The following is a 13,883-nucleotide window of genomic DNA, read 5'->3' as shown; positions in this document are numbered from 1 at the left end:
ATCAGACTTGACTTTTAGTAAATAATAAATACATTATTTCCCCCCAATCTTTAACTTTCAATGTTGCACATATAGTAATGAATATTTCATTAAATTGATAAGATTTGAAACTATGATCCCAGAGAATTTAAGGTCTTCGCTGTTCAGGAATTGCGTAAAGTAAATAATAAATTATACATTTTTTGTCCCTAAAATTTGTCTTCATGTGTCTGGTAGGGATTGGAATTCAGCCTCTCTATGTCAAAACATTTCCTTTCTTCACATTTTTGTGACCCTTGCATTGCTAGTGTTTTGCCAGTAACCACACCAGAATTTAATTTGAAAGATCTTCATTGTTTCAAGCTGATAAGACCTCAGTATTTGTACAAAAAAAAAACTTGTCTTGTGCAGCTGGAAACAATTATTTCAAACACATTTATAAGACTGACTTTATGTAAGTATCACATTTTTGAATCCTGTCGCACACATTAAAATTATTTTATATTTTCTAGTTTCCTGTTAAATGTTGAGGTTTCCATCTTTAATTTACACCTCCCAAAATGTAGCCCAAAGCAATTCCATAACCCTAAAACCAATTGCACAAATGGGTAACCAGTAACCAACCGTATGATGAAAACTCTATTCAAGCCTTGTGACATATTTGGTTTATTATGGCGGCCTAAACCGTGGACTCCCGGAGCTGGTGTCAGTCACTCAGCTGGAGTCATAAAGGCCGACAGAGAGACACACAGTCTCATAATGGCTTTTATTTGACTTGGATGGCTTTCCTTCTGTTAGAAGCAATAACAAATAAATATCATGGTGGGTAAACAAAACAATAAAAGATTTATTAGCCGTGGAACCCCTCTGAAATATGACTTTTCAATGTTTTTTTTTCCTTATCTTGTTGTCGTTCTACTGCTCTCCTTCTTGATTTTTTTGTAATCATTCTCCACTCTGTTTGTCAGCAGTCCACAGAGAGCAGGGTGCTATAAAAGAGATGCAAATCGTCAAGATAAATAAGATAGATTTGTGGATATAGTTGGATAGTTAGGTAGATAGATGGAAAGAAGAGATAGATAATGGAGAATGATAGAGAAAAGGCATGCAGGAGCGATAACAGCTTTGCTTTCTATCTGTTTCCTATTTACTCTGTCAACGTCATCATGAAAGCAACAAAGAAAAAAAAGAAAAGAATGAAAATCTGCTCTCAGAAAAATCCCATCCCTACCCAAAAAGTGTCAAAACCTTCAAAACAAGAAGTGTAAACACCAGGAATATTTTCCGGCTGTGCTGCACATTAAAATATCATAATACCATTCCTGTCCGTCAAATGTTTGCCTTTCTTGTGCTCCTTCGTTACCGCAATCGCTGAGCAAAATTGCACATAAAAGCACATATTTTCGTTGCCTAAAGAGTATACAATGCCAAGCACATACTTTTCCCATCAAGGCCCGGGAAGAAAAAAAAAACAAAAAAACGGGGAACGCTCATCTCTTGTCAAACAAAAGGAATGAGCCAGAAAACACAGGGCTGAAAGGGAAACGTCCAAAACGATGAAACCTTGTTAGTCTGAGGAAATGAGTTTTCTGTTTTCCGAGCACGGCTCGCCAATTAACATTCACAGCCCTAATAAAAGTTGATTGGCTCTGGAATAATGCACAAGCAATTTTCCTCTTGTGTACGTGAATGTGTGCGTGACTGTAAATTAGACGGTGTAAGCGTATACAGTATGTATGTGAGGGTTTATTTATGTGTGGCTGCATGTTTAAGTATGCTTATTGTGTGCGTGTGTGCGTGCGTGCGTGCGTGCGTGCGTGTACGTACGTCCATGTGCATGTGTGTGATTGTGAAAACTGACCAATAAGAGGCAGTGTTTCTTAAATGCGTGACAGGAAAATGTTATGAATATGGTTGGTACATAATTACCTTTTTCCACAGAGAGCTTGGCTGATTTCCATGCTGTGTACTGTGTGTGTGTGTGTGTGTGTGTGTGTGTGTGTCTGTGTGTCTGTGTGTGTGTGTCTGTGTGTCTGTGTGTGTGTCAAGGTCAAACAGAAAAGTCCAGGCGGTGGTCTGTTGTGATTATCCGAGTGTGTGTCGAGTATCTAACATGCATGGTCATGTATTTGTGTGCTGCTGCTGATTGACTTTGTTAGCACATATGTGTTCAGTATGTTAGTGTGTTCAGTGTGTGTGCGTGTGTATGTGTGTGTGTTGGACTCAGGCCTGACTGGCAGGCGTATGAGGTGATTAGCTTGTCTGATATTTCATACCTCTCTAATTACATTGTGCTTTCTGAACCCGTTTGCCTGCCAGGCCTTCTCCCCAACAAACAACACTAACAGAGTTAAGTCCAGGCTGTTGTGTCACGTCAAAAATCATTCAGCTCATTTAGATATTCATTACGCAGGAAGAAAAAGGAGGAGAAAAAGTTAGCGGGGCCTTGTTCAGTGAGTGCGTCGTACAGAAAGAGGAAAACCCGTGGGGGAGAAAAAAGAAGATATGGAGCTTGATGGTGGTGTTAAATGTGTGTGTGTCTGAATGTGTGTGTGTGTGTGTGTGTGTGTGTGTGTGTGTGTGTGTGTGTGTTCTTGGGTTTCAGAATAGATGTGATTGCTTCATTCATCCGCCACGGCAACACTGCGCTGTTGGAGGGTGCAAGTAAAAAAAAAAATCTTCTACATTAAAAACATGCAAAATACACACATTCAACACACACACACACACACACACACACACACACATTGGTCTTTTATTCTGATCCTCTCTTCCTCGTTCTTTCTTCGCCACTGCCTCTCCATTAATCACACACACACACTCATATGCACACACACACACACTTGGAGGCAGTAGATGGACTCATGCCAGCAGTATTTCTGATAGTTCCTTTTGTCTTTGAAGCTCTTTGGACCAAATTGTTCCACTGATCATAAATGTCATATCATCCTCTCTCTGCCTTTCGCTCCATCTCTTTCTCCTTCTGCGCCTTTGTACTGTAATTGGCTCTGTGTGTGTGTGTGTGTGTGTGTCAGATCAAATGCTTGTGGTTTTGTTTATCATTTGACTCCATATATCTTTGAGTGCTTGGAATACCTCAACTAATGTCTCTCTGTTTGTCCCTCTGTCTCTCTCCCTCCAGAGACCTCAGTGAGAACCAGATTCAGGCGGTTCCGAGGAAAGCTTTCAGAGGAATCACAAATGTCAAGAACCTGTAAGCACAATCACCCCCCCCTTTTCTCTCCTCTCTCAGCCTTACCCGCCTTCTTTCTCTGCACTTCTGTCTTTTCTTGTTTGTTTAATTGAGTTTTATTTTTATTAATATTTCACAAAAAACTTGATCCCAAATCCTTAAATCTCATTGACCAGCTCGAGATCCCAAAGTTTTCACACAGCAAATTTGTCGGCCAAAGTTTGGGGAAATGTTTTTGAAGCCCTGACGAAGACCAGTGTTTGGTGGAAACATTTTGGCTTTTTTAATTATGTAATTCCTCCTCGTTTTTCAAGTTTTTCACTCTTGCATTTCCCTCTCGTTGTGTGTTGTGTTTAATATGATATTTACAAATCTTCTTTGCTATCTGAAAGAACTAAAACCACCTAGTTAACAGTTCACACACAGATAATGGCCCGTTTTGATGAATTTGATTTGGATTCTGCAACAAGGCATCCCAGCTTTTTGTTCTCACGGTGAATCGTTGTGAAGCTCTACAATGAAAAATCATCCTGGATGAGGGATACCGCCTCAGTTTCCTGAGGTTTATGCCACCCCCCCCATTATAGGGTTTTCTTTGGGGAGTTCTTCCTTAGTCAGTGTGAGGGTCTGAGGACAGAGGGATGTCGTATGCTGTAAAGCCCTCTGAGGCAGTTGTGATTTGTGATAATGGGCTTCATAGATAAAACCGACTTGACTTGATAAAACAACGTGTGAAAGCACCTTGGAAAAGTCCAGACTCCATCTCGCAGGACTCCTGTGCCCAGTGTTGATCCCTTTTTTTTGACATAGCCAGTCGAAATTAATTTGCCACCTGTTTAAACTTCACTTATGTACTGCTGCCCGAGACAATTGGGATTAGTTTAAAAGACAAAAACAAGTCAGGGCATTTCTCCAGCGCTGACGCAGCGCTGTGGAGATAGGCTGCCCAAAAACTGATATTCAAGACAGCCCTAACTTTTCAGCATTAAAGCCAAAGTGGGTATCATGTAAAGGAAGGCACCTTCTCTATGATAATGACTTGTATCTGTGGTGTGCATATTTTAGATTCTATCACAGAGCATCTGAGGAGAGCAGTATTATTCCTAGACATGGCATTGGAAATTTCTAATTTGGTTTAGATTAGTTTCACATGATGCGTCTGTTATTTCCATCCTCCCTGCACCTCCTCACTCTATTAAGTGTTCTGCTTTTCATCACTTCTGCTTTTCCTCCTCACACCTTCCTTTATTCACCTCCCCTCATCTTCTCATCTTCCTCTTCTCTCTCCTCCTCTCCCTCAGCTATCTTTCTGTCCAGAGAGGTTTTGTCCCCACGTCAAGCGCTCAATACCCCTCTGTCATTTATTCATGACATCCTAATCACCAATAGGGTGATCAATAGGCTGCCCAATCAATGCTCCTCATCAATAACGGCTGATCAATCCAGCCTGATGCTGCATTGGAAACTACTAGACAGACTCTGGGGGGGAAACAATGTTCTCAATGCGAGAGAGTTCAATACGGGGTTACAATAGAATAGAATAGAATAGAAAAGAATGGGGAAGAGCAGAGAAGAGTAGAGAGGAGTTGAGTAGAATAGAGTAGAGTAGAATTAGGTGTTAGAGTAGAGTAGAGTGCAGTAAAATAGAGTAGAATATAATATAGAAGGATAGAGTAGAATTGAATAGAAATGAATATATTAGAATAAAACAGTAGAGTAAAAGAGATTAGTAAATTAGAGTAGAATTGAACTGAATTGAATAGAAATGAATATAAGAATATAATAGAATTGAGTAGAAATGAATATATTAGAATAAGATAAAGTAGAGTCAAAGAGAGAATAAAGTAGAGTAGAATTAAATAGAATAGAAATGAATATAAGAACAGAATAGAATAAAAAAAGATTAGCTCTACAGGTCCAAATGAAATGTGTGCAAATGAACGTTTGCGGTTGTGTTTTATCAGTCCTGACTGACATGACGGAGGGAATGAAGGAAGAACAGAGCAGAAAAAAACCGAGCAGCACTTAATAACTACAAGATGCAAAAAGATAATAACCCATCGCTGTGAATGCTCCACGAGCCTTTTTTCACTTCCAGAGCTGCTGACTGACAGAAAACAAACAAACAATATACTCTGGCTAAATGAGAGAGAAAGAAAGAGAGCAAGAAGAGAAGTGTGATCTAATCTACGAGTTATCTTTAGTGATTCATTTGCAACGTGAACAAATAATAATTAGCCCACTTTTGAACAAGACAGCATGAAAGCGAAAGTTCAAAAGTGGATTTTAACTTGGAAGTAAATAAATCATCACCGCAATTACTGATTCAAAGATGGGTCATATTTGACTGCATGCCAACTGAATTTGTCATATTTAGTGTTGAATGAAAATAAATCATCAGTTATTTTATTCCATTAAGCCAATGAAGGTCGTGTAATGTGAATGAAAGCTCCAGAAAAGTTACAAAATGCAACTTTTGAAGAAACTGTTTTCTTGGCAGCAGTCACCTCACAACAGGGTGAAGTCCACCTGCAGGCTGTTCTCATGCACTTTTTATATGTCCACCAACCAAAAGCAATGCACCAACAGTCATAGATAACTTTCCTCATCACGAGCCAGCGACTTGTGTATGTGATTATATTTGAGAAGTAAGATGATCTTGCCTTTTCTGCTGCTATCTGGTAGTTTTTCATATTGTTACAGTGTACAGTAATTTCAACACAAAAATAATGACTTCATATAGATTTATTGAAAACAGAGAACTTGCTAGGAATTCTGGGTCTGGTTTAGGTTGGCACAGGCACCCAAAACATTTCACTCCACAAGCAAAAACACTGCTCAGCTAAGCTTAGCGAGCAATCACAGAGACAATTACAACAAGCACTTTAATGTATTTCCAGTACATCTGTGTAATCACCCTAAGACGTGAGCTTATGTGCCCTTGAATTGTCAAGATCTATGTGTTCCCCGCACTTCTTCATTGGCCAATCTGTGCATTGATTAATATGCATCTTGCTACAGATCAGTAATTCAGAGTTAGGCGACAGGCGAATGTGCTCCTCTGCTTAGTTTCCTCTCCCAAGTGTGATGTAAGTTCAATATGGCCGCCAAAGTCCACAGGAGATTATTACTCTTAAGTTAAATGGACCTGAAAGTGCCTGTACTCGGTACTACCGCTTGTGTGTGTGTGTGTGTATGTATTTGTGTGTGTAAGTGAGAAAGTGTCAGCTCTCATGGCCGCGGTCCAATCCTTTGAGTTCAGGTTGGACTCTGATCATCTGATCCACTCATGTCGGACACAATCCAAACTAAACGCTGCGCGCCACCTTACCTCTTTGACCTCAGACTCACTCAAGAGTTTCACAACCATTTGAAGTTCGCAGCCAGAAAACTGCCGGGCAAATCACATCTTAGGTGCAATGTTACACCACACTGCATGCTGATATTAATGTTTAATCTGCATTTATGCAGGGAAGGTTTGCTGAGCATGCAAAGTCTTTATTGGTAATGCCCTGCGTCACATTCATACATTAATACACACTTACACCTGAGGCCGGCCCAGTGTAACCACAGTCTCCTACAGTTATCTGACTGAGCAGCTGCAGCAGGTGAAGTTCAGTGTTTATAGACTTTGCACACTAGATGTATGTCACTTGCTGCCTTTACCTTTTTAAAGGGATAGTTCAGATTTTTTCAAGGAGGCTTATATTAAGTACTTATCCACAGTCTGTGTATTAACGACAGTAGATGGCAGTCGGCATGCCTCCAGTTTGGAGAATAAGACATCTTTATTGACCTTGATGCGAACAAACAAGCCAGCAAAGAGGCTCTTGTGTTCGAACCGCTCGCCCTGACTCTATTTTGGCAAATTTTTGCAAACCTCCAACCAAATTTTCATTGAAAGCCACAATAGTGAGCCAGGTCTTTTAGCAGTTCCCAGAAATCAACTGTTCAGGAGAGTGGTGTTCTGTCCGACCAGCAGCGTTGTGCTGAGATGGAGTAAAAAAGGCAACCAGTGATGAAATATTACAGTTTTTCTCAATGGAGTTTGGCTTTGACGGGAGCATAGATAACAGCTTTGGACTTTGCTGTTTGATAGAAAGTTAAAGCTATAAAATAATCTAAATAAAGCTTACATGTAAACTGATATATATATATATATTTTTTTAGGTGGCAAAAATATCTTTTGCTGTGATCCCCCATCCACAATTGTATGTTGCTTAGCTTCCATATCAGTCGGGTTGCATCGTGTCTCAGAAAATATTGCTGTGTCATGGTCTCATGGTATTACAGTTACTATTATCAGTCAGAAATGGCCCTTAAAGGAATGAAACAGAAGGATTAGTTTGGGTTGAACAAATGTTTTTTAATATTAATATTATATATATTATAATATATTATTATTGATATAATTTAGACAATTTTAAAAAATAACTAAAGGTGAGATTTTTCATGCAGTTGCATTTTTCTTTTAAATATCATAGATAAGCCAGTGTACAGGGTATGATACCAGTATATGGCTGCAACCCTTCATGTCAGTACTCCTGCCTGCTGTTTCAAACTGTGGATGCACCGATCACCATCTGCTGTGGTTACTACACTCACTACCTCAAACAACCCCACTTCAAAAGTTCCAAACTTTCCCTTTAACATCAGGCTCTCTCTTCTAATGCAACTCTTCACTTCCTGCCAAAGCTATAAAGTTGTATCAATCAAATCTGACGGTAAAATTGTCTCTTCCACTGTTAAAATGTTTTTCTCTAAATTACTTTGACCTACAAAGTGAATCATTTTACCCTTTTTTCCGTGCCAAAATTAGGAATGACTCAGGCAAAAAAAGATCATTCATTTTTCCCTTCCCTCTTTTTGGTGTTTAAGCACCTCCTCTTCCCTGTTCTCCTTGTCTTTCCTTAGGTACTTTCTTACACTTTCTCCTCCTCTGTTCTTACTCTTCCCATGTCTCCCCTTTAAATTTAATCACTTTCATTTTCTCCTCCTTGTTCCCTCCCTTCATCTGTCACCACATCTTCATCCTCGATCCTTCCCCTTACTCCCATCATCCATTTTTTCTTCCTTTTGTTTGTCTTATCAACTATCTGTAAATTTTTTGTCTCTTTTCTTCTTATTTATTTATTTTATTTATGCCTCCGTGCTACTCATAACTGAGGCTGGAGGCATTATGTTTTGGGGTTGTCTGTCCCTACGAACTTCCATATAAACGTCCGTCCAGCACATTCTTGTGAATTTGATATCTCAAGAATGTCGAAAGGCAATTTCTTCAAATTTGACATGAACATTGACTCAGATTCAATAATGAGCCGATAAGATGTAGGTGGTCATAGATCAAAGGTGAAGGTCACTGTGATGTTGTCAGTCTCACTTTTGTGAACGCAATATCTCAAAAACACCTTGAGGGGATTTCTTCAAATTTGGCACAAACATTCGAGTAGATTTAAGAGTGAGCTGATCTGACTTTGGTGGTCAAAGGTCACAGTGACCTTGCATTTGTGTCATTCTTGTAAACACAATATCTTATGAACACCTTGAGGGAGTTTCCCCAAATTTGGCACAAACATTCACTTGGACTCAAGAATGAACTGATTTGAGTTTGCTGTTTTAAGGTCAAAGTCACTGTGACTTTACAGCTGTCTTATTTTTGTGGACATAATATCTGAAGATGGCCTTGAGGGAGCTTCCTCAAATTTGGCACAAACGTCCACTTGGACTCAAGAATGAACTAATTAGAATCTGGTGGTCAAAGGTCAAGGTCAAGGTGACCTCACAAAACATTGGTCATAACTTAAGAACGTGGGGTGCCCACCTCTGCTGATTGTATAGATCCTCTGCGTGTGCGAAGCATCCGTGTTTTCGCAGACATGAATGTTGCGTGGAGGCATACATCTGCATGGCGGTATATCTAAATCTGTCTCTGTGAATTCTTTTCTCTTTCCCTTTTTTCTTTCACTTTATTCTTCTCTTCCTACAGCCTTTCTCACCATCCTTACATTCCCAGCTCGCTCTCTTCTATTCTCTCTCTCCCACTTTTTCCTCTCTATTTCCTTCCTGTTCCACACCCCTCCATCCCTCCATCCCTCCATCCCTCCCTCCATTAGACAAGGTGACTCCTGCAGTAAAAGGCTCCAACCCTCCATTATACCACAGAGTAAAAAAACCTTCATGACATTCTGTCCCTGGTGGACACAGCATTGATTTTCTCGTATGTCTCTCTCCCCCTCTCACTTTGTCTCTCTCCCCCCTCGCTCTCACTTTCTCCTCTGTCTCTCTCGCTCACTCTCAGTCTTTGTCTCTCACCCTTTCTGTCTCTCTCACTCTGTTTCTCTAAGGCTAGGGTCTCTATCCCTCCCTCTCACTCTCTTGGTTGTTTCCTTTCATGCTGCCTGGTGGCGAGCGTAGTATCCATTTATTGCACGTCTTTCACACAAACACACACACACACATCGCCCCGGACCCTTTCGACCCTGCTATCAGATTGACTGCTTTGCTGAAACTGCCAAGAACCTGGCAAATACGATTACTGTAGTCTCCTGCTAACCTAAGGAGACAGGTATATGCCATACATCTGTGTGTAGGTGTTTGTGTGTGTACATGTGTGCGCCCCTATACATTGTGCTGACTGCTGATCCTGTCATCCCCCAAAACTCGACCTGTCAGTCAAACAGCAGATGATAAAGGTAAATGTGGAGTTAGAATGGGTGAAAAAGCGCTGTGCCAAAATTCCTGTAATACACTCTGTGTTTTATGTTTTTTTTTCTGCCGTACGTCATATTTTGGATGCTTATCTTATCTAATCTTATCAAATCCGATTTTCTATAATTTAATCTTGTCTCGTCGTGTCTTGTCTGGTTGTGTCTCGTCTCATCATATCTTGTCGTGTCTCGCCTTGCCAGAAAAGTCATCATGTTAACCACACCGGCAAATGTCCAACAACGTTGCTGCTTTGGCATCTTACGCCTGTTTTCCCTGCTGCTCCTGAGTTTATAACAAAGTCAGGATGCAGCAAGGGAAAGCGTTTGTTTCATTCTGCAAAACTAGATGCCAAAGAATTGCACAATTATGTGTGATGTGTGTCGAGTGGTAGCAAGTTCCTTCTGCAGACAGGTAGTGACAAACTGAAAATAACGGAATACTTTACCCACAGAATAACAATTTTTTATCAGTACTTTGTGCAATGTTACCTTGAATTTATGAAGAAAACTTTTTTTTTCTTACATGCCTCTGCGGTGAAAGAAGAATCAAAAAACAGCAAACATTGTTTACCATTAGGGTAAACAGGCACTGTGTTTAACATCAGCAAAACTATATCAAAACCAGGCTCGGGCGGTGTTTAATTTTTCACACCTTCATAACTGGCTGGAATTTCACCTGGGTAAACAGTATATAACGGTATCAGTGTGTGGCACTAACACGCCCTCCCTCCAACACATGGCACTGCCAACTGGCAAGTTTGCTACGTTCTTTAGGCTGTGTTGTGATTTTCTATCTACTCAATATATAATACCAGATATCAGCGAAAGTTAATGTTCTTATCATTTTCCTTATTAAACGGAGAAAGACAACCATACACCGTCTGAATTCATGTTTCTCTCTTCTACCAAACTAAGACTTCCTTAATTGTCTCGTTAACTCATTGTACAACGAGTCAGTCTTGTTGGATGTTTAGTTATTCCACTGTTCTAACAATCAGCAAATCTGGTTTGGTCAAAATAATCCCTCAATTCACTGGGTTAGATGAGGAAATCTGCTGTTTTCCCCGAGTCTCTCTGTCCTCTCTCAGCTGTTGCAGGGATGACAGGTGTTTACAGTTTTGTAACGTTCTCTTCACCACTCATAGTCAGCTCAGCTACCTATTGCACCACACTGACCTCCAGTGGCACATGATAAACACTGCATGCAAAACATCCTCATTATAGCCTCTCCAGTATGAAGTTTACAGAAAGATAAGGGTTCGTATTTTGACAGTAATGGAAATCACACTGTCAGGATTTCTAAATACCCTGGTATACCATAATACTGCCCAATCCAAATCTAAACATTCTGTTATGAAGTTTCACAAAACTCATACAGTAATCCAAGTCGCAGTTATCCAGTCCTACGCTCAATGCTTCCAAAACATGTTGCATTGCCTTGTGTTCAGCCCTTTCTAACCAGGACTAAATGTATCTATGCCGGGGCGCCTGATGGCTCAGTTGATAGAGGGGCGCCCCATGTACAGAGGCTGTGTCCTCACTGCAGCAGCGGCGGGTTTGAATCCGGCCTCAGCCATTTGCTGCATGTCTCTCTCCCCCTTTCACACGCTGGCTGTCCTGTCAATTAAAGGCAATAAAAGCCTTAAAAAAAAACGCTTTCACTTTTTGACATGTGAGAAAAATGTCTTCTTCACAAATTTAGTGTGATACAGCACGAAAAACTGATATGTAAATGGATGTTTTGTGGGTGAAGTATTCCTTCAAGAGAGACATACAAAAGTAGCTCTTAAACAGCATCAAGTAAGCTCTCCATCCCCAGAAAACTGACGAACCCTTAAACACCTCCACCTCCACCATAAGACTTAAAGAAGAATACATTTTAGTTTGTAGAGTCGGCAGCGTGCTGAAGTCAAACGATTTCTGCGAATTTAATCTACTGCCTCCAAAGTCGAAGTGTGTCATGAAACTATCCTTTAGAGGAACTCTGAGTCAACTGTTTACTTTGTGTTAACACTTACTGAGTGTCTGCGTCTCTGTGACCAACAGTCACATAGCACTCCAGCTAACAAGCTGCATGCTAGTAGTGTTAAGCCTTTAACTGAAGTGGATTATATTCCATGGCAAGCCTGACTTGTTTAGTCTGATTGTTGTGTCAACAATATAAAGATACGTGTCCGACTGAAAGAGACTCACAGTCAAGCAGTCACAGCAAGAGTTTGATTCGCCATTTGTAGACTGTTCAACAACATTACGCCCCCTTTTGTCATTTTTCCAACCACATTGGTGAGTTCATTAAGTTAAAAATATTAAATTGAACAATCCGTCAAATTAAATTGTTTGACATTTTGCAAAGACAATGGTTAAATGACTTGTGTCACAACTCATTCAATTCCCTCAGGGTGCAATTTTTATGTAATTTGAGGCAATTTGATGCAAGCTGGTTTGCAGACATAACAACAGAAAATCACAGCAAACAATTAATTCACACATTTTTAAAGCAATGAAAAAATGCTAATTACACTCCCCTGAAGATAAAAATCAAATAACAGCAACAATTATAAAGTAGTGAGCAACCGTTACAAAAAGTTAGCTGTACAGGTTTTGCCAGGGCTCAGTCTTAGACTGAGGAGCTCCTGCTCCATTGTGTCCAAAGGGGCTGGCCGGGGTGGTTTAGGCATCTGATCAGAGAGCCTTCTGGGTGCCTCCAGCTAGAGGTATTCTGGGCACGTCCAACTGGTAGGAGGCCCAAGGGTAGACCGAGAACACGCTAGAGGGATTATGTATCTCATCTGGTCTGGGAACGCCTTGGGGTCCGCCAGGAGGAGCTGGAAAGCGTTGCTTTGGAGAGGTTTGTCTGGAATACCTGGCTCACCTGCTGCCCCAGTGACCCGGCCCCAGATAAGCAGATGGAAATTGGGGAGTAGATGGATATGCAGGTGGTGGTGTTGAAAAAATTGCCTTGAACGTCTAAACACGAACACACCATAAATTACGTTCAAATGCCACCTATCAACGATTACTTATGATAATCTTGTGTCCCAGATTATAAGGGGTGCAGCATTTTTTCACCTGAGACGATTTGGTTGTGTCTGGTTGGAACGATTCAGAATATCAGTGGCGTAAAAACACTTACACAAGGTACAGTACTCGCTCTGGATAAAGGGAAGGCTGTAGTTTGTCTGTTTGGGTTCCAGATACATTTTTTCTCTGTTGTTGTTGTTCTTTGTGTTATTTGTTCTGCCTCTCCTCAAATGTTATTGAACAGCCCAGTTAAAAGTGACAGTGACAAGTGTTTGCAGCATTTTACCCAGAGTTGAACACTTTTTAACTCTCAGTGACCCAAAAGAACTGGCAAATGTGCAACTCTCAAAGCAGAGTAGATACTTAGCTTCTCGTCCTGCTGCTGGCTTTCATAGCAGAGAGTGATGATGTGGTGCTCCCGTGATAAAAAGAAAAGATAAACACATATAACAGTTGTGATGGTTGCTTGCTGTCCCCTGCAGTTGGCTTGCCATTTGCACAGTATTGCAATGCAAAGGTGACTGCAACAGCCCTAAGTCAGAGGAAAGTATATTTACACCTTTTTATTTAATTTTTGTGCAGATTTTCTGTGTGTGGTGAGTGAGAACAACCTCAACAAGCCTGATGCAGTTAACCCCACCCGACTTATATCCCGAGAGTCATTTATCTGCTGGTTTCACAGCCTCACACTGAAAGACAGAAACAGTCTGAACAGCATTGATAAAATTTGCTCTGAGATCACAGGAGTGACATAAAGGGATGTGACCACTTGTCACAATCAACAAATACTCTAGAAAGTGTCAAGTATTTTAGCTTCTTCTGGACATGTTTTTGCAAGTGAATTTTCTATCTTGCCGTCTGGGCACTGGTACGCTTTACCTGTTTATAAGACTAACCACTAAAATCTTTTATTTCCTCTGCAGTTCTGCTGCTCTTTTAAATTCTCTGTAAATTATGGTTTTCAAGGTCGGAAGTGCTTTGAT

The 13,883-nt window shown here is 40.5% G+C and overlaps 1 protein-coding gene across 1 annotated transcript in view; it reads left to right on the top strand.

Moving 5' to 3' along the window:
• Window positions 1–13,883, top strand: part of slit3 (slit homolog 3 (Drosophila)) — a 339,417-nt gene that overhangs the window by 162,308 nt on the left and 163,226 nt on the right. The window contains exon 5 of the mRNA XM_042492991.1: window positions 3,122–3,193. Within this exon, the coding sequence (XP_042348925.1) occupies window positions 3,122–3,193 (72 nt within the window). The remainder of the gene's footprint in view (window positions 1–3,121; window positions 3,194–13,883) is intronic.

The sequence above is a fragment of the Plectropomus leopardus genome, chromosome 9 (assembly GCF_008729295.1).
Source record: "Plectropomus leopardus isolate mb chromosome 9, YSFRI_Pleo_2.0, whole genome shotgun sequence".
Classification (NCBI taxonomy): Eukaryota; Metazoa; Chordata; class Actinopteri; order Perciformes; family Serranidae; genus Plectropomus; species Plectropomus leopardus.
This window is presented reverse-complemented; position numbering and strand designations above follow the sequence as displayed.